Source organism: Stegodyphus dumicola, chromosome 6 (assembly GCF_044657685.1).
Source record: "Stegodyphus dumicola isolate Sdum_Otavi_A_Nest chromosome 6, ASM4465768v1".
NCBI lineage: Eukaryota > Metazoa > Arthropoda > Arachnida > Araneae > Eresidae > Stegodyphus > Stegodyphus dumicola.
Window position 1 is genome coordinate 103,102,286 of NC_140773.1, and position 22,521 is coordinate 103,124,806.

Genomic DNA, 22,521 nt, shown 5'->3' on the forward strand with positions numbered 1-22,521 from the left:
AAAAAAAAATAATAATAATAATACCCTTTCTCTTTGTCTAACAACAAAGACAACTGTTAACCAGTTGTAACTTGTGATTCTGCAATAAATAAAAAAGAATGAATTCACAGTAATTTGACTTACTGCTTATGAAAACACTTAAGCATAGTTCACAGAATTCAAATTTACAAGATGAAAATAAAAATTGTAAAAATTAATTCAAATGATGATCTCAGCAACTTAATAAATTAATAAATACAATATATTCTTAAATTTTTCCATGTTTAAAAGAAGGCAATTATATTTCGGTAAACTATCATTGTTTACCAGTATATATCTACATATTGTACAATATTGTTTATCAAGGGACAAAATAAGTGTTTTAATTTTTTATTAAGAGAAAAACTGAATAACAGTGAACCCTCTCATGGTGACCACCTCAAATAGAAGACCATCCATAAAAATGATTGTTATTTCTGAGCCTTAGATGATCAAAATTGAACAGGGGAAAAAAAAAAAAAAAAATTTTTTTTTTAAGTTAAAAAACGATGAAAATCAGAAAAAAACTTAACATGTTTGTTATATCGTAATTATTAGCTATATTAATTAAATGTAATATGTCTTTCTAAAATACAATAATAATTATTTACTGTCATTAATACAATGTATTCATTAAGTAATTATTATTTATATGCATGAAGATATTGTGATAGATAGAAGAGCACTATAATCATAGGAGTCATAACAGTCCCCTATTTTGAGCAGGCTACAGCCACACACTAAAAATGAAATTACATGCTTAAAACTAAATTAGTACATATATACCTGATTCAGAGTTACATGTGAGATCTATATAGATACTGATTCAGAGTTACATGTGAGATCCAGAATGTGAATTTTAACATCAATATTTAATTTAACCCTTATAAGATGTGGGATAATGAATAATCATTAAGATTTAAAATAAATATTAATGAATAATGCTTGTTTAATCAAATATGGGAAAACACAAAAGGGCTATCTTAAAAAAAAAAAAAAAAAAAAGAGAGAGAGAGAGAGAGAATTATTTCCTGTAATGTCTTAAAAAAATAGTAATTTTATACAGTAGACTTGCAGAAAATCTCAAAATCATTCAGGCAGCTAGCCCATTTGCTATGGAATAGTATCTAGCTACTAGTGTTTAGCAGACTTATCCATTTGGATACTGATGGGCCATTATTGAAAAAAAAAAAAAAAAAAAAAAAAAAAAACTAGTGATCTTTAAGTTGTAAATTTGAAGAAAATGGATTTCTTGTTAGAGAGTTTAGCAACATATATCTAGAAAAGGTAATTACAAAAACTAGCATTACAGATGTGTTTTATCACAGGTTAAAGAATATTTTGCAAGATTATAACAACAGTACAGATTTTAAAGATGATTAAAAAATTAATGAAATGTACTAAAAATTACACACTATCTGGCCAGAAGTATCTGGACCCCCCTAAAAAAAGAGATCTGGTAGGTGATGTAATTTGATGCACAAAAAAAAGCTACAAAAGTGTTGGTAGTGATGTTTCAAGTCATAATTATGCCTTTGTGAGACAATGAGTAAGTCAAAGGAGCTTAGTGACTTAGCTTAGTGATCATAGCAGCATAGTGGGATGCCACCTTTGTCAGATATCAGTTCGTGAAATTTCAGACATTCTACAGAAGCCAAAAATTTCATGTGAGTGATATATAATTGTGAAGTGGAAACAATAAGGCAGTCAAACAGCAAAAAAATGAAACAGCAAGCCGAAAAAAATTAATGAACGCAGCCAAAGAACTCTGAAAAGTGTAGTGGAACAAAATTGAAAGTCCTCGTTTGTTGAAATCTTGCAGGAGTTCCAAAGCTCATTGGACACTGGTGCTAACAGCAAAACTGTTCATTGAGAATTAAAAAAACCTTGGATTCCATGTCATGCAGCTGCTAACAAGCTGAAAATTGCTCCCCCCTGAATGCAAAGTGTTGAATGCAATGGCACAAAGCTTGCCATCATTGGACTGTGGGCATGTTGTGGAAAAATGTTCTTGGGAGATTCATGTGGAATGGATTCTTTGGTGTGATGAATCTTGCTTTACAATCTGGCAGTCTGATGGACACATCTGGGTTTGGCAGATGCCCGGCGAGGACTTAAGTGACTGCATTGTGCTGAACATAAAGTTTGGTGGTTGCAGCATGGTGTGGGGAGGTTTTTCATAGTTTGGCCTGGTTACCTTAGTTCCTGTGGTTGGAAACATGAACTCTGAGATGTATGTTGTCATTCTGGACAATGTTGCTTTCCCAACTCTATGGCAATATTTTGGGAAGGCCTATTTCTCTTCCAGCAGGATAATTGGTCTATCACACAATGAGACTTGTGCTGCCATGGTTTGAAGAAATGGGTGTTCAAAAACTGGACTGGCCTTCTCACAACCCTGATCTAAATCTCACAGAACACCTGTGAGACGAATTAGAACACAGATTTCGTAGCCATCCAAATCAACCATCCTCACTGTCAGCACTCAGTTCAGCTCCGATGGATGTCTGGAAGTTAATTCCTATGGCCACCTATTAAAAACTGGTACAAAGTCTGTGCAGGCTGTCATCGATGTTAAAGGGGGACCAATATCATTAACTCTTGAAATCCAGACCCTTCTCTAACCTGTATCCTCAAAGTACTGAACCGCTCGAAATACTTTTCCAGTTTCACAGCAATTTCCTCCCCTCCCCTCCCTGTCCATTAACACAGAAAATAGGTGTGAAGATTCTGAATGACATGCTTTGTACTTTCTAACAAAGATTTCAATAGCCTTTGACCCTACTCTTTGTAAACCTATTCTGAAGGTCAAACCAACAAGCCTTTCTGGCTCTGTTATGATCACGACTGAGATTTTGTTTAATTCTGTTATTTTTATAAGAAGGAATAAACTTGATTAAAAATAAATATAATCCTTAAATTTTTAAACTGCACTTTTATTACTGTTTAAAGCTTAAAAGCACACTGTACCAAAAAAGAATCAACAACGAAACGTCCCGAGCAACCAAAAGATAAGAAACCTCTTAAGACAAGCTGTCTGCAGTAAACTGATACAATGCATTTGGGAAAACTGCACCTGCTACTGCATACCTTAGGGGAAGGGAAAAAATCAGGATCGCAATCTCGGCCATTTTCCAGCAATTCTGGTTGTCTCAATGTAGGGCCGTGTGGGGCAGATTGGTCATGAAAGAGTTAATATATGCCTCAGGACTCTGGGAATACATAGCACTGGGTGTCCGGATACTTTTGACCAGATAATGCAGGATGATACCTTATTTTATGACTAGATTTTATTATAAGAAAAAATAATAATAATTTCTTACATTTGTATACATGGCATTCATTAACCTTGGCACCAATGGCAATATAGTAGGTTTTAAAAACCTTACTTCATCCATCAACTTTTTGATGTCACCACTGTAAAATGCAATGCGTCGAGCAAAATACATACTGGCAACCTGAACATGAGAATTAGCAAGACACTAGCACATAAAAAAACTTGGTATTATTTGAAATATTTGCACTAGAAATCATTTTTATAACACATATTTATTTTACAACACATATTTATTTTATAACACATAATTTTTTAACTTTATGATCAAATGGATTTAAAATTTAAGAATAAAATAACAGCAAAATGTCAAAAGAAAGAGAGAAAAAATTAAAAAAAGACATAGCACAAGTGAAAACTCACTTCATTGCAAATTTCATAGATATGTGCACTTGGAAGGTAGGATATTATTGTTCCTCCAAATATACCAGCTTTCTAGAGCGGGAAGGAGGTGGGAATTACACAATTAATGCAAGAAAAATATATTTTAATATATGCTTTATTGCATGAAATATTTAAATCCTTAACACTTTAATACATAATTACATTTTCTGCATTAGTAGTATTTGAATATTCCAGCATAGCAATTCAAAATTATTTTTATCTCAAATTAAATTCTTTTACACAGAAAACAACTTTAAATTATAGTATCAAATGAACTTGTTCTATTTAATGACCCTGTTAAAAGTAGTCATTCATATTTGTTTACATAAATATAGCAATCTATATCAGACAGCAAAAATCAAAACAGATAAACCATATAAAACTAAAGTACATATCTGTGACGAGAAAGATGACTTTTCTCATCAAAAGAAATGTTTGAAGCATACAGAAAAAAATAGAAAGAACCATCTTTTATCATAACTTGAAATATTAAACATTTATCAACATATCAATATAACAACACACTGCATAAATAGAAATGATAAAACTTAAATCATTCTTTCATCAATATTTTTATTACTGGAATCAGCAAAATGGAAGCCTAATTATTATTAACCAATCCAACTATATCAATCTTCTTCTGAAATGCAAAAAATATCACAGCAAGCAATTCATACATTTTTCAATGAACCACTGATTTCAGTGGCCTCAAAGTTCTTTTCTATGGTACAATATCATTCGGAAAATCAAGTACAGAGGATCTGTTGATCATTTAAGTACATGGCAAATAGTTATGAAAACTGCATGATGACTGAATATTTCAAGATTCAATCTATCATTTTAGACACCAGTTATGAATTAACCTCCTCTCAACAACAAACAGGAATTTGATTCAATTTCTGGAGTGGGAAAATAAAATGTTATTGCAGTTTGAAGAATAAATAAATAAATGCAATTAATCAACATATGCAAATAATGTAGTAAGATTAGTTTTTATCTAGCACATAAGTTTCCTTTTTTAGGACAGATAAAAATATTCTGTACTTCCACTGAATAGGTGCAAAAATGTACATCACCAAAAAATAATCATGTGGCAACCCACGATGCTGCCAAAAAGTATTTATGCAGTAACAAAGGTAACTTTTAGCATAGCAATATACCCCATACTGCAGTTTTCTTGGTCTTTAGCAAAAACCCTGGACTTAGCTTTCTGCATGCATATAGTGAAATGTGGCTCATTTAAAGGTATTGCGTGCCTCTTTCTTCCATTTTAAAATTTTGGACCTGAAGTTGTTCATGATGCCAAGTTTGTGCAATTCTCCAATATTCCTCTTTAGTGAAAACACATCGCTCTGCAAATGAGGAGAAAAATAGTGCAAAAAACTAAGAAGTGTGCATGTCTTGTGTGGAAAAAGGAGAACATAATAAAATAAGCAGCACTGGATGCATCACTGAAATAGATGTAAAGATATTCAAACAAAAGTTTCTCTCTAGTGTAGGCAAGCAATGAGTGGTGACTTTTGAAAGGGATTGTGGATAATCAGAAAGGACCAAATATTCTTTGATATTTGTTTTAAAGTTGAACACCTACAATTTAACTGGGATAGACAATAAAAATTTTAAGCAAATCATCAACATGATACGAATTACAAAATAATGAATAAAATGGGAAAAAAAAACTTACTCCATATCCATAAATAAGAGAGGAACAACATGTTATCAGGTTCTTGTGAGTTAACATAACTCCTTTAGGGATTCCTACTCGTAAAGACAGAGAAGTATTACTTATAGAAGTTTTACATTAATACAGGTAACTTTTTTTTTCTAAATTTCACAGAACAATATTTTATCTAAAATAAAAATATTAAAAAAACTGGTATAAAAATGAAATATTTTTTAAAGCTTATCAATTGCTTTTTTTCTGATTAATACTACGCAAAAATGCTATGTGCACTATTTGGGAGGGGGAATGCTAATGGAAAAAGCAAGCAATTAAAAATTTTCATTAAAATTATTATTTTGACTTCCTGTACATGCAAAATTCAGACATGGCTGCACGACAACTCATACAAAAGATTTTTTATAAGTTCTAATGCTAACATGTAAAAGACAGTTTTTTTTTTTTTTTTTTCAATTTATCGCTATACTTTTAATGAATCCAACCCTCATGAATATCGTTATTATTATGATCTTTTAGTTAGCTTTCTGTTTCTATTACCTAGGGTGAAAACATTTGCACCTCCACACCTGCCAGTTAAAACAGCTATGGTGAAGAGCCTTGTCTCTCTCCATATTGGGCAGGATGAGACAGGTCTAAGCAGACTAGATCATTAAGGTTTGTAGCGAGTTTCTATTTATGCTCAGGGCACTTGGTTATTTTTAACTCTTTATTGAGCAAGGAGAAAAATGATTTTTAAAGGTGTACCAGTATCTGAGTGCCTTATAGGCTAAAATTTGAAAACTGAAATCTTAAAAAGCTCTTTGGCTAAAACAACTGAAAGTAGGCCTTCAGGCTAAGCTTATACTGGCCTCATAAGGTTAACCTTATAAGGCTTAAACTTATAAGGTTTAAGAGAATATGTAAAATATTTACAAGATTGTTTTAAAAGACATTAGGCTGGCATGGCCAAGCATTTAAAAAATAGTGACTGCGAGGATTTACATGTTAATAATGATGTCATTCTCTACAATTTTTTTCATTACGCTTTATGCCTTTAAGGCAGTGTAGGAACTTGGCTAAGTGCTCCAGATGTGAGGATGGGAGTATCGACAGGAAAAGCTTCTTCCTGTCTTGGTTAGAGGAGGACAGATCCCATGTAGTGAGTGGCATTCTCCAAAATCCCACTTGTGCTGCATGCACTTCTTTCTTTTATGAAAGCATTGCACATAACACAGAAATTTACCATTATTAAACGTCTGATTTACACAAGAATAAGTTTTCTGCCTATTATCTGAGAACATTTTTATCCTCTTTTCTGATAGTGGTATTTCAGTATCAATGGTACCTATTTTAAGTGGCTTTTTTAGCCTCCCCTATTCCCTTATGTGAACTTAAATCTAATTTAATCTTGTGGGATATTTTTAATATTTTTATAATTTCTGCTAAACTCATGATACTGCATCTGGTGATTTTATTGCTGTTTAACTTTTGTAAAGTGCTTTGATTGTCCTTAAAGGTTTCAGTAAAGAAATCTAGTCTGCATAATTGACCTAACCATAAGAGTGCCTGTCTGAGGCCCAGGACTTTTGCCTGGAAAATTGTAGCTTCATTATTAAGTTGGAAATTTTCTTTGCGGACCTCCTGTGCATTTTGTAGAATATGAAAACCGCTTCTATTCAACCATGTTTTGTTTTATGTCCCTATCTTGGGTAGATCTTTTCTCTAGATAATATGGCCCTGTCTTGTGGGATGCTGATTAACTAATGTGAGGTTTAATTCAGGGTTATTCCAAATTGCAAGGCAGTCTATTTGGATTTTTTTTTTTTTTTTTTTTTTTTTTTTTTTAGTGGATCAGTCAAAAGTGTTTATAGTGATTTTCTAATTGTCCTTTGAAGTTCAGTGGGATTAGACTTGCAAGAACCTGTAGGGCTGATGTTGGGGCCATTGACAAAGCCTTTGTTATGCAGAGTAATGTAATGATTTACATATGTACACGTTTTTGCTTCATGCATTTGGTACATATGCACCACATCAGACATACATACAAGATTTTCCTTTCAGTTGCTCATAAATACAAAATTTAGATAAGTTTTAAGTTCCATCTCTGGGAAAAAATTCCCTTCACAGCTTTCAAAATAATGTTCAGTAGCTTTCTTAAACCTTTTCAATGCAGAATCATCACACGATTCCAGCTAAGAACTGAAATCATATCCCCATTTAACATATATACTATAAAGATGGTTTACTAGTATTTATTACTGTTACATTTCATTAGAAGATTTAACTCAGCTTTTTTTCAAAAATTGGCACTTTCAGGACTCATACAGAACAGAACTCAGATATCTGAGATAATTCTCACAGAGCCAGAACTGATCATTAATTTTGTAACTAGTTCAAGAATCTTTATCTACATAATACTCAAAATTACGTCTTCAACTCTGCAACATATATTGTCAATGATGACTTCAACTAGATAACCACGGTGCATATCATCTTCCAGTAACTACCAATCATATTTAAATAAGTCAGCCCACCTCTTAACAATTCCATAATAAAACAGCAGGAGCATATACATTTTCTTTGCACTCATTATTGGTATTGCCCTTAATTTTGACTAAATTCTATTGCAGCATAATATTTTCCATCAAACATTGTGCTTCTCAGATAATCTACATACTACAAACTTCCACAAACAAAACACACACATACACCAAAATACTAATGATTGCAAACAAACTGCACTACAGATGCACCTATAATATAGAAAAATGCAATACCTGAACATTTCAACCCTATAGTACTATTACATCCTAATTAAGCTTAGAATGCATTAAAAATCCTTCATTAATTTAAACATAAATGTAATTTTATATGACACTGTCACAATTGTTGTAATTTTTAATGATGTAATTTTCTGCACTTACCTTAGACTAAGCCTTATATAACTTCCAAAGTGTTTTCTCATTGCATCCTTCATGCAGCAAATTTTAATACATCCAAAAGTTATTTATAATACAACCAAAAGTTATTTTCATTAAATAGTAAATGTTGTATAAACTTGAAATACAATTTAAAATATATTTTTAATAAATTGCAGATTTAGAGATTAAGATAATTTTCTAGAAATCTTCTAACAATTACTTAAATCAAATACCACAATTAAAAATGAGAGTAACATGCCTGTAGTTCCACTAGTGTACGGGATGCAGAACAAATCCTCGGGATTAGGAAGCTATTAGAAATAAAAGACGTATTAAAAGATAACTCAAAAGAGAAACAAAGTACATATATTTAAAAAAAAACTCATTATTTTACATATGATAAACCAGAAGAATAAAATACCTACAGAAAGAGACAAATGTAACTGTACAGATATTCAAAAGATGTTACAGATTTTGATTACTATATCATTCTAAAACTGGACATGAACATTTTTTTATTAATTTACCGTATTAAAATGAAAAATGCAACATAAAATTTAATTCTTAAATATACCCACAGCTTAAATACATCCACAGCAGAAAGCAATTTGTCACAAATTTTTAACTGATGCTAATCTTAAACATATTTACTGATACTGCTCTTTTACTAATATATATATAAAAAAAAAAAAAAAAAAAAAAAAAAAAACACCTTGGAATGGCTTTAAGCTGCTGTTTTAATTTTCATATCTAAACTGAAGAATAGTGGTTTTTCCCCTCACTGCCAGGAAGAGATGAAAAGGCTTTATATGCACTTAATGCAAAAATAGCCTATAAAAATTGGTTAATTCTGTATTATATTAAAGCATGTCTAATAAGCATTTACCTGATTTTTCCAATTTCTAAACTAATGCTCAATGGTTTTACATCACATATATATTATCCAAAAATTTATACATTCAGTTTTAATCAGAAAACAGTTTCTGTTAGAAGAGTTAGATAACAGTTGTAAGTTATTGTTTCTCTCACAAGAATGATAGTTCACCAGACTGTTTCATTTTTATAGACTTATACTCAACTATTATATCACAGGAATACTGCTTAATCACCTTTATTTAGACAGTCAGCTTCAGGCAGTAGACACTCTCTGCTTGAAGAGTTAGTACATATCAGTACAATTAACTCAAAAATTTTTCATAGCTCTCATAGAATTTTGAAACTAAATATGAAGAAAAACTCCAGATCACCATACTCCAAGTTTAAAAACAATACATAGCAGTATTGGTATTTCATCAAAAACTTAGATTTCTTAAAAAGAAATTTATTCAAATTTAAGATTATCCAAAACTGCTTACCTATCATCAATGGATAAAAATTTTCAAGCAAATAATGTTTAAGCTTGGAAAGCTTAAAAATTTTATATTCAACAGGAAAATGCTCAAATAACATGAAAAGAAGACAGCTTATTTGTAATATATATATATAAGATAACAAATGAGAAATATTCATCAGAAAGCATATTTTTTAAATGTATAATTTATTTGACTGACTATACCACAGCTTCAGGGCTTTCTGTCTAAAGCAGGGTTTCTTAAACTTTTTTCAGTCACGAAACCTTTTCATCACTGAGATTCTTTTGTGACCCCCCCCCCAAGACCAAATAATATTCACAAAAATTTTGTGGGACCCCATAAGCATTGCGCAAATCCGACACACGCGTGTGTGAAACTGTCAATTTTTTTCCCTTGTACTGTAATATACTATTGCAGTTTTAGGTCATTAACTTAAATTTCTAAATTTCAGACATAGAACAATGTGAAAATTTTAAATAAGTAGCAGGCAAAATGACAAGGTCACGTGCAAAGCAAGTAAAATTAACATTTCTATTATAAAAAGAATGCATCGAAACGTTTTCCATTTTTATTTGTCTGTATAGTCTTATCTTTGTCTATTTTCAGATACATAATGTAAAAATATTTTGTAACTAAAAAATTATTATAATAAGCTAAAGAAATATAAAAATTGCTAAATGTTTTGGTGACCCCCTGCTGCAGGTCCTGCGACCCCCAGGGGAGTCGCAACCCACAGTTTAAGAAACACTGGTCTAAAGGAAGAGATACCATAGTGAAAGATTTCTCAAGGGAAACTTGCTATTACAGTCAAAAGTCGTTAATTTGGACACCCATAATCAGGAATGATCTATAATCCGGACCTCAAAGCTTCAAACTTTCTGCGTATGCATCGCGTTGACGCATGCGCGTAAGGCCTTTACGGCTGAGAATATGCTTGTGTGTGTGCGCAAAATACGTTTACGAGTGCGCGTTTAATGTATAACAGACGGTAAAAGCTAAGCTAAAATTATTTAATTATCTATTTCAGTTAATGTTGCAGATTGCGTTGTTCCTTAATCTTCGAATTGGATCCGGCTTATTATTTTTTGCAGACTGTTAGAGCAATTTTATAAAAGTAAGCTTGAACTTTCGATTATGTCAAATAGAATTTCTGATATATATTTATTAATATGTAAATGATCTACAAAGCGAAAGTATGTTTTGAAGTTCATTAAACAAAAAGTGGAATTGCTACAAAAAATGGATAAAGGCATATCCTTTGTTTATCTAAACTTTAACGTTTGTTTATCTAAACTTTGTTTATCTTTAACACCCTGCAATGAATTGGAAGTTGATCTGTCAGCACTATCCTAATCTTCAGGGCAGATGTTTTTATTTTATTTAGCTTATAATTCCTTATTAAATGTAGTATTTCATCTCGATGTACCCCATCTTTGATATGATTTAAATCAAATTCCTCATCATTATAATTCGCTTCCGATAGCGAAGAAAGTAACAGAGGTTATTGAAAACGAAAAAATTTCAATTGACAAATTAGTCGGTGTTCTCGACACAGCAATTATAGGACTTGAACAGCGGAACTTTGTAACTGAACAAGAAATTATGTCTGTTTAAAGAATTAAAGAGAATGTATTATCACATAAAAAACGAAGCAACTTAAACAACTTGCATTGAAAGAAATGTTTAATAAAGTAAACAAATAAATATTAAGCTTTTTTTTTGTAAATTTTGATACCCTTTAGATCATAATTGTTCTTTATTTCATAAATTACAGTTTCATATTTTTAATTTTATAATTCCTGCATGCCATCTTACCAGATTTAAACTGATGGTCTATAATCCGGAAAAATCGATAATCCGGAATCGCCGAAGTCCTGACGAGTCCAGATTAACGACTTTTGACTGTATTTACATTATACATAAGAAAAAAACTACACAATCAGACACTTCTCAGGGATTCAGACTCAAGTTGGACAACTATTATTCGGGATCTTATCAACTTGGCTACTAGTGGGCTTGAAATATACAGATTAAAAAAAAAAATAATAAAGATAAAAGTAAAAGGTAGCAAACAAATGGTTATACAAAGTTTAAGAAAAACATGCAAATCTGCATGGGTGAAAGTACCTGGCAAAGCTGAAGATCACAAACTTCAGCAAAGCAGAAGATCACAAGCTGATAGATCCATCTACACAAGATTGAAAAAAATGCAATAAAAAAGTTGTTATTTGGTGATAAAAATTTAACATTGGCAAGTAACCTCTAAATTTGCCTAAGGTAATATATATTATAAATAAACAGCCTGCTTTTCATGTTATTTGAGCACTTTAGTATGTAATGTGTGATTATGGAGAAGCCTCAAGGGCTATCTGCCTAAGGGAAGAGATGCCTTCGTGGAGGACTTTCTATGGGAAACTGACTCATATACACATTACACATGGTAGAAACCACAAAAACGCCCATGCAGCCAGCCCATTCGCAGAATTCGAACCTCGGACCGAACTACCAGTGTTCAGCGACTTTATCGCTCGGCTGCTGGTGGGCACTTTAGTATGTAAATAGTACTATTTTTCTTATTCAAATACACTTTAAGTACTAAAATAACCTAATCCATAAGATTTTATGTATAAATATACATTAGTTGATCAGTCTGCTAAATATACACCCATAAAATAATTGGCATAGTTATAACAACATTGCTTATGCAGTCACTGACTTTGCTTAATGGAATGGCCCTATGAGAAAAGTTTACATAGGTGCTATTATATAAACTTTCAGAGACAGAATGCTATGAAGTATGCTTACCACAAGATCTTTCTTATTCTTTCTTCCAAGTTCCTGAAGATGAAAATCACAGGACAATTATCAATAAAATATATTAAACATTAATTTCAAATTAGAACAGAGCAATATAAAATTATAACCCCTTCCCATATAATGTTAAGACTACATTTATAGTTAACACAAACATAAATTTTAAACAAATTCTAATTGCAAGGTCTTTCACCACATGAACTATGCAAGGTAAAACTCATAATGATAGCAAACATGCCTGGTTGACTTTTATTTCATTTCTCAGTGAAATACCACAGTTTTTTAAACATTTTGCATATTAGCAGTTGTTGTTGGATTAACAAAATGAAATTTATAAATCATATTAAAATGTTTTAAATCTTCCCCCCCCCACCAGTTCCTCAGTTTTATATGCCAACAGTCTGATCAACTCATCAACAGCTATTCCTCTTGTACATGGTTGACGATTTTCGGCATGAATGTAGTTGCCGCTCAGTTTAGAACCTGAGCGAGAATTCACCAGTTTATTGGTACTATAAACCATCAAATATTAAGTTTTGTAGAACTCTGTCAGCTTTGCCTGTACAAACAGATTTTCTTTTTAGGTCCACAATTTTTTCAGGGCCACAAATTAGCTTATTTGATTTTCTGATTATATGTATAAAATACACCTCTTCTCATAAACTGTTCCAGTCAATAGCTGCATTTTCATAAAACATCTTCTCCCACTAATTAATCAACAAAAATTCATCTGCCCAAAAGTAAATAAATCCCTGTGCTATTACAAACAGCACACTAAAATTACTGAACTAGTGGTCTATATGTAAGCTTTATCTTCACTTGCAACTCTTCACGTCGAGTTCCAAACTAAACCCCTGATACATAGTTTTATTCAATATTCATTTCTGCATATTCAAATACGATGTAAAATGTATTTTTCTTGAAAGAAAGATATATCTTCCTTACTTCTTGGTAAATCACACATTTTTTACTTTAAAACAAAAACTCATTACGATGTGGAATACTCACAGATCTTATTGTGATGAGAGAATACCGACTGATTATGATTATTACAAAGAAACCACTCGGGCCTAATTCATCAACACATTTTCTGTACAGGATTCTAAATATTGTCTTTTTGTAAATCCTGGAGGTTAACCGTTCACCACATTATTGAAATAACCAAATTGGATTTCTGGATTTGAATAGCATATGTTGAAAGCACTTAAGTATTATTATTTCTTTGTAAGAATATATACATGAGCATAGCTTACAATACTGCAAGAATATCGCAAACCACTTACAGTCAAAGCTCATAAGCAAGTCACTTGAATAGTACATAACCCAACTTATTAGCTTATCCTGACTAATTCCTATTTCACATCTTTATAATGTATACAAGTTATCAATGTCAGATTTACACATAAGCTTTAGCTTAGGCCCCCCCCAAAAGAATTGTCCCATATCGCTTATAAAGGGCCATCTCTCAAATAGCTTAGCACCTCATCAAGTCTAAATCTGGCCCTACTGGTTATTAGTCACTTTCCAGATGCTAATTCAGACTATCAGATTCAAAGCATAATATATGTATATATATATATATATATATATATATATATATATAAAATGTTATTTGTTCTCCAGATGAGTAAGTTCTGTTATCCAAACATTTTCTTCAGATTGCAACTATAATCCTACTTTCATCAGAAATCCATCAAACTGGTCAGTCACTACCAAAATAGGAGCTAAATAAATGTAAACTACATATTTTCCTATGGATGGTGGTATGCAAGTGTTCCCAAGCTCTGTTGCATCTCCTATCATAAACCCACTGCCAGGCTTCTAGATAAGAGAAGAAATTGTTTTCAGACTCTCAAAGAATTTATTGCTTAAAAGAGGAAATTTAGTGACAATGTAACTTCCAAAAATGACCACGAGAAAGTTTCTTCAAAACGAAACCAACAAGAAATTTGGAAAAACAGAAAGGATATTTGGAGCATTCGAGTATTGTTAAAAAAATATATATAGTACAAAATCTGAGATCCGGATGTCCAATATCCGGAACGATCTAAAATTCGAACCTCAAAGCCACCACCAACTTATTTTTTTTTTAAGGAAACATTTTTCTTAATGCTTTACGCATGCACTGTTGATTTTTTCCATCCATAATAAAACATGTGGAGTATCCTGACTCTTAATTTAACTTCGGTACAATAAAATAACTCGTTATTGAAGAAACAATCATTTTAGCATAGATTTGTGTGATCAAAAATTTTGCTCCGTAGCTGTATATCTTCTTGGCACATATCTCAAACTGAAACATTCTAGTACATAGTAACATCATTGATTTTACACCCACTAATATTTTATATTCATGACATCACCTGGAGAATCATTATTTGTTATATTTTTCTTTCATAACTGCATGTTTATCAACACATGACAACTTGAGTAATAACTCATGCAGTGACGCATAAACAATTTTTTGATATTAGTAATTAAATAACTAAGTGCATGGTAACCATTTACACTACCCTTCAAAAGTTAAGGAACAACATACTTTTTCAAAGCTCACTATTAGAAAAATGTCAGCAACATTTAAATTCACAGTTTATATGCATGACAGTAACGAAGTTGAAGAAAATATATGTAAAAAAAAATAGCTACCACTTTTATTTTATAGAAATGAACAGTTATATAGGAGTTGGAGGAAAAAATGCAGAAATTGTAAGTTTTGTTCACAAGTGTTGATCTTCAATTGTTAATAGCAATTTCATTGACAATATCCAATATTCGTTGACATTTACGTTTTATAGCATTTTATTATTATTATTATTATTATTATTACTCAATATGACAACTAGAAACTGAACATTTTTTTAACAGGATTCTCTTTACAATCAATAAAACATTTGACATATATGTTATATGTACAGGTAGATCTCAAATATAATATAGTATTTCAATCATTTGTAATATTTAATGGTGTATTAACTTTCTGACAATAATAATAAGACACAAAAGGGAGATTATTCAATGCTGTCTCTTAATACAGTACAAAGTCCGTAACCCGGACGTCCATTATCTGGAATGATCTATAATCCGGACCTCAAAGGCCATAAACTTACGCATGCACGTTTAATGCACGCGTCTGCTACACATGTGCCTAGCATTTACCCATTCGCACTTCCGATAGTGAAGAAAGTGACACAGAGGTTATTGAAAGGGAAAAAATTTCGATTGACAAGTTAGTCGATATTCTTGACACAGCAATTACAGGACTTGAATGGTGGAACTTTGTAAGTGAACAAGAAATTATGTCTGTTTATAGAAGAGATAATTAAAGAGAAAGTATTAGCATAAATAAAATGTTGTCACTAACAGAAAAACTTGGTTTATAAGACCATATTATTAGCAATTTTGCAGACAGTTATTGCCATCTGATGGAGATGACTTAAGTAAATTTGGAAAGTAGTGTAATAGGATACACTACTTTCCAAAAGTTAAGGAACAACATGTTTTTCAAAGCTCACTATTACAAAAATGTCAGTAATGTTTAACTTGACAGTTCATATGCATGACAGTAACGAAGTTTCAGAAAATATATGCAAAAACAATAGTTACCACTCTTATTTTATAAAAATGAATACTTGTATAGGAAGGAGTTAGAGAAAAATTTTAAATATTGTAATTTTTGTTCACGAGTGCTGATCTTTAGTTGTTATTACAGTTTCATAGACAATATCCAGGAGAGTCTATCAGAGTTTTGTCTTGTTTCATTTGTCTGATTTGTTGTGATGGCGAGCGATCAGATAGATGGAAATGGGGATGTCACAAGCTGATGCTAAGAGACATCTTAATGTCTCTCTTAGTGTCCATTGACTATGGAATCAGTTTGAATCTGAGGATTCTGCATCTAGAAGACATGTTCCAGGCAGACCTAGAGTTATTTAGCTATTTCGGCCCGAAGGAAGAGTAACATTACTGTGCCTCAGCTTACAGGAGATCATTTAATGGCAACAAGAATCTCAGCTACTACAGTGCACAGACCCCTGCACAATACAGGTATGTATGCATGACAACCAGTTGTTTGGGTCCCCTTGACACGAGGACACAGAGGTGCACATTTAAGTTGGGCAAGACAACACGTCTCCTAGACCACTCAACAATGGGCACCTGTTCTCTTCACAGACATGTCCAGGTTTCCACTGGAGAGCGATTCCCGTCGTCAGCTGATCTGAAGGGAACAACGCACCAGATACAAGCAATCCTACATTGTGGAAAGACACTTACAGAGGCAGTGGAATAATGCCTTGGACTGGGATCTCTCTCGGTGGTAACACTGACCTGCATGTGTTCCATGGAGGAACTTAGGCTGGTGTGAGATATTGAGACGAGATCCTTGATCAATATGTCTGCCCATATGCCACTGCTATTGGTCCTGGATTTCTTATGATGGATGACAATGCGTGACCGCACCGAGCTCGAGTTGCTGAAGAATATCTTGAGGGTCACGGTATGGAGTGAATGGAATGGCCAACTCAATCCCCAGGTCTGAATCTAATAGAACATCTTTGGGACTACCTTGGGAGACAGGGTGCTGCTTTAAGTCCTCCTCCAAGATTGTCAGATGAGCTTGAACAAGGATTACTCCGTGTCTGGTCATTGCTTCCTATTTCACTGACTCACAACTTAATTGACAGCATGAACATCACTGCCGCTAGGGATGGACATATTCCTTATTAGAACCAATTTTTGTAACGTTACTACCCCATGTTTCCTCAAAAAACTGCAATATACTGTTTCTCCAAGACTGGATTTCTCTGCCAAGAGTGCAATTTTTTGTTGTAATTCATGTTTGCACTGAACTTTAGAAACATTATATGTTGCATTCGTTAAAGAACTGTTTAGTGAACATGTTCTCTAAATTTCTGGTTTCTATGTTGCTTCATTCTCAAATTAGACACAGAAAACATGCTGTTCCTTAACTTTTGGAGGGCAGTGTATGTTCACATTACCTTGGCAATGATTACAAATTTAAGTTAAATATGCTAAGAAATGTTAACAAGGACAATGTTAAGAAATGTTAACAAAAATTTCTTTCCATATGTTAAACATATTCGGTCTACTGGAAACTTCTGTCTGTTTTTGGAATAAAACGAAAAAAAAAAAAAATTTCACCATCAATAAAGCATGAGGGCAATTTATATACCCTATTTTACATTGTATCTTTTGATGCAAAAATTGAACCAGTGCTTGATTGATATCTTCTTCATTTCCGAATTTTTTGCCCTTCAAAATATTTTGTGAGGCAAAAACAAGTGATAGTTGAAGGGTGCTAAGTCCAGGAACATGATGGATGCAATAGAATTTCCCAGCTTAATTCTGCAATTTTTTGACAAGTCTCCAAAGCAGCATGTGGCCTGGCATTATCAAGATTGCAGTATGATGTCCTTCCTATTGAAATCACCGGCCTGTTTTCTTGAACTGCTGTCTTTAAATTATCCACTGCTTCTCTGAACTACTTCTCTGAATTGAGATTTTCGTTCAGTTTTAAAAGCTCATAATGCATTGGTCCTTGAATGTCTAACCATATACACAACATTCTCTTATTCAAAGTCAAATTTGGTTTAGAAGGGGAAGGGCTAGGTTTCCGGTTCAAGAAGGGCTCGATTCTGTTCCAAGCAAGCACAGTTGTGCATATGATGACTCGATCATCCAAATTCTTCTTACTTAATTCATGTGGCACCCATCTTGAATATTTCCACACCAATCCTATCTTCCTAATATGGTACCAAATGGTTTGCTGAGCTTTCTGCGATCTCCGATATTGTCAAAAAAAGATCTTGCTCCAACATGGTCTTAACAATATCGTCGTCGATCAAAGATGGTTGCTCAGAACATGACTTATCAGAAAGGCCAAAATCACCTGTTTCAAAATTTTCGAACCATCTTCTGCATATCCTGTCAGAAACTTTACCTTCACCAAACACTTTTAATAAATTTCTGTAGCATTTCTTCCTTATTGAAATTCATATAAAATAATGAACTTTATCAGTAGCTACGGGTACTGACAAAAGTGAAACTTTATCAGTAGTTAGTCAGTTTGTTATGTGAGTATGTATACATTACACGATAAAAATAGAGGGCCAAACATGCACCAAATAAACACGTGCTTAGGTGTTGAGAACTGTTGTCGTAGAAATGGACAGAACTTTCCGGTAAACTGAATAGATTTTGTTAATGATACTCATAAACCAAAGAACACTTAGTGTTATTTAAATTAAAAATAATTGATTTGTTATTCACATAAACCCAGAACAAAGCCAGAGCTTATATGGCTGCGCCAGGTGGCAGAATTTAGGAGAGACAAAATTTTTGGAATTTAGCGAAGATCCGAGCAACAAAATTAAGGGATGACAAAATTTTTAGAACTTGGGGAAAGCATTGCGACCCAAAATGTAGAGGCAGCAAAAATTTAGAACTTAGGCACTTGGTAGCAGAATTTAGGACTTAAATAAACATTAGTACAGTCTAAAGTCGTTAATCTGGACACCCATAATCCGGAATGATCTATAATCCGGTCCTCAAAGCTACAAACTTTCTGCATTAACGCATGCGCGTAATACCTTTACGCATGTGCATATGCATGTACACATGCACATAATACGTTTACGCATGCGCGTTTAATGTATAACGGACGGTAAAAGCTAAGCTAAAATTATTTAATTATCTATTTCAGTTAATGTCGCAGATTGCGTTGTTCCTTAATCTTCGAATTGGATCTGGCTCATTATTTTTTGCAGACTGTTAGAGAAATATTATAAAAGTAAGCTTGAACTTTCGATTATATCAAATAGAATTTCCGATGCTGGAGCTGCCAAAGGATCTACAAAGGGAAAGCATGTTTCAATGTCCATCAAACAAAAAGTGGAATTGCTGCAAAAAATGGATATAGGCTCCTTTGTTTCTCTAACCATTCCGAAATCTGTTTATCACTTTCATGCTGCTCTGCACAGGGAAGAGGGGGGAACATCACAGCGTGCAATGAACTGGAAGTTGATCTGTCAGCACTATCCTTATCTTCAGGGCAGATTTTTTTATTTTATTCGGCTTATAATTCCTTACTAAATGTAGTATTTCATATCGACGTACTCCGTCTTTGATATGATTTAAATCAAATTCCTCGTCATTTTAAATATCACGAATACAAATCAAATAGTTTTCTGGTTGCAATTTTCTAATTTCGACTATGCATAATGTATGCTTTACGCATGCGTGCGTTGAAAGAAATGTTTAATAAACAAATAAATACTAAGCTTTTTTTTTTGTAAAATTTGATACCCTTTAGATCATAATTGCTCTTTATTTCATAAATTATGGTTTCATATTTTTAAATTTATAATTTCTGCTTGCCATCTTATCAGATTTAAACTGATGACCTATAATCCGGAAAAATCGATAATCCGGAATCGCCGAAGTCCCGTAAGTCCGGATTAAAGACTTTTGACTGTATAATAAATAATACAATTTAGGCTTAATTGTCTCCATACACGATACAAGCAAGACAAAATTTAGCAGAACAACTTGTCCTTCGTCGACAATCTCATGCTATGTAGCCAATAATGTATAGCAGACTCTGTTAAGCTAGGCTAAAATTATACTTTACTGATTCCAAGGAATTACAGGCAATATAGCTCATTGCACTATTCATTAACTTTCTGATTTGATCCAGCTTATTATTTTTTGCAAGTTGTTATTATTACAGCAATTTTATGAAAATTACAGTTTGAACTTTTGATTATGTCGAAAAGATTTTCTAATTCTGGAGCTGCAACAGGATCTCCAAAAGGAAAGCATGCTTCATTGTCCATTAAACAAAAAGTGGAATTGCCGCAAAAATGGATAAAGGTATATCCATCTTGAAATTACACAAGGAGTATGGCACTGGAAAGTCAGTGTTGATGAGAAAAAATTATGAAATTAGGAAATGTATATGATATAAGAAAACAGAAAAATGAACTTTTTGAATTTTTTGTGGATTAGAACATCCCACTCACAATGAAGAACAGAAAAATTATTCTTTATGCTAAAAGTGATGATCATGACAAGGTAATGACTGAATGGGTCTGACAATGTGCCATTGACGGATCTAATGCTAATGGCTGAAGCCAAAATATTTTATGAAGAAATGAACTTAAAAACTAAGTGCACATATTTCACAGGTTGAGTAACTAAATTTAAAAATTGCCATGGTATAAGGCAATTAAAAATTTCCAGGTGGAAAAGCTTCAGCTGATACTGAAGCTGCTGAACTATTTGTAGATGAATTCATTGAACTCATAAAAATAGTGAAAAGTTATCTCCAGAACAAATTTACAATAATCATGAAGCTGGTCCTTTTTTGGCAATATGTACTGGAAAATACCCTGTCATCTTCTACAGAAAAGGGTTCAACTAGTGTCAAAGATTTTTAAAGCGAGACTAACAATTTTAGCATGTGCAAATGCTGCAGAAACGTACAAGTGTAAACTTGTAATCGGAAAAAATACACAACCTTGAGCATTTAAAAGAGTAAAAATTTTCTCTGTTATATCTTGTGCAAATAAAAGAACATGGATGACATAAGTGTTTATGAATGATTGGCCTTGAAATTAATTTCATACCCGAGGCTTGGCAACATTGGAATTCGGTTGGTTTATCTGAGGATGCAAAAACTGTCCTGACTGTATACAACTGTTTGGCTCATACTTGAGTTTTAGTGAAAGATAATGTATCCACGTTATTTTTTCCTCCAAAGTGTATGGCAATCGTTCAGCCTAAGGATATTGGAATAGTGCATGTGCTGAAATGCACATATAAAGTAACATTTTCAAAATCCATGATAAATTTCTTGAATAATGGCAAGACTATTCAAGAATTTTTGAAATATTTTAGCATAAAATCTGCTGGGTGGAGTATCGCAAGATCGTGAGAGGATGTGTTTCTAGATGCTTTAAAAAAATGCTTGGCATAATTTATGGCCAGCTACCATATTTTATGGTAAGAATGATGAAGTTGATAGCTGCGAATTTGAAGGTTTTTGCATATTCTAAACCAAAGTGAAATTTTCCAATTATAGGATTTTCTAAAGAATTGTGGAGAGGTGGTAATAAATGAAGATGATATAACAGAAGTTTTTCATTGTGATGACAATGCCCCAATCATTAATCAATGGCTGGCAAAATCTGTAGCATAGTTCTAGATCCTGGTTAGATTAGGTTAGGTTATTTAATTACAGCAAAGCCTTGAGGGCTATCTGCCTAAGGGGAGGGATGCGTTTGTGGAGGACTTTCTAAGGGAAACTGGCCCGTATACACATTACACATGGGGAAAACCACGAAAACACCTATGCAGCCAGCCCGTTCATGGGATTCGAACCTCGGACCGAACTACCAGTGTTCAGCGACTTTACTGCTCGGCCGCTAGTGGGCTGGTTCTAGATCCAGAAAATACCACTAGTAATAGTGGAAGAAATTGACAGAGATCTTATTGAAAATGAAAAAATTTTGATTGACAAGTTAGTCAGCATTCTTGACACAGCAATTACAGGATTTGGACTACAGAAATTTATGACTGAACAAGAAATTATATTTGTCTACAGAATTAAACAGAAAGTATTAGCATGAAAAACAAAGCAACTTTACTTTTTTTTTTTTAATTTCGTGTAACTAAAAATACAAATTAAAAACTAAACAATTGCTTCAAATAATACTTTTATATATACATATTTTGATGCCTCTAAAATTACGGTATGATAAGTTACCTTTTGAAAATAAACATGTATAATTTCAAAAAATAGCTTATTGCTATGATATGAATATTTTTATGTCACTGTACAAAAATAATTAAACATTTCATAATTTTTAAGATATTTTATGCTAGTTAAAATTTTACTGAGCAAAAGAAGTTTTTTTTTTTTTTTTCCCCTAGCATTTTCACGGATGATTTTTACTGTGGCCATTTTCCAGTACTTTTCAACAATTACAATGAATGTTTTTGAAATAAACACAGAAATTA

The 22,521-nt window shown here is 32.7% G+C and overlaps 1 protein-coding gene across 3 annotated transcripts in view; it reads right to left on the reverse strand.

The window, feature by feature from the left end:
- The window catches only part of LOC118183988 (long-chain-fatty-acid--CoA ligase 5-like), a 100,401-nt gene that overhangs the window by 44,481 nt on the left and 33,399 nt on the right, over positions 1–22,521 (reverse strand). For 2 of the 3 annotated variants that reach the window (XM_085818742.1, XM_085818741.1), the window contains exons 7-11: positions 12,475–12,507; positions 8,577–8,628; positions 5,421–5,494; positions 3,716–3,787; positions 3,342–3,500 (exon numbers count right to left, since the gene is read on the reverse strand). In XM_085818742.1, the coding sequence (XP_085674868.1) occupies positions 3,342–3,500; positions 3,716–3,787; positions 5,421–5,494; positions 8,577–8,628; positions 12,475–12,507 (390 nt within the window). The remainder of the gene's footprint in view (positions 1–3,341; positions 3,501–3,715; positions 3,788–5,420; positions 5,495–8,576; positions 8,629–12,474; positions 12,508–22,521) is intronic. The other variant, XM_035353617.2, reaches the window with a different exon arrangement.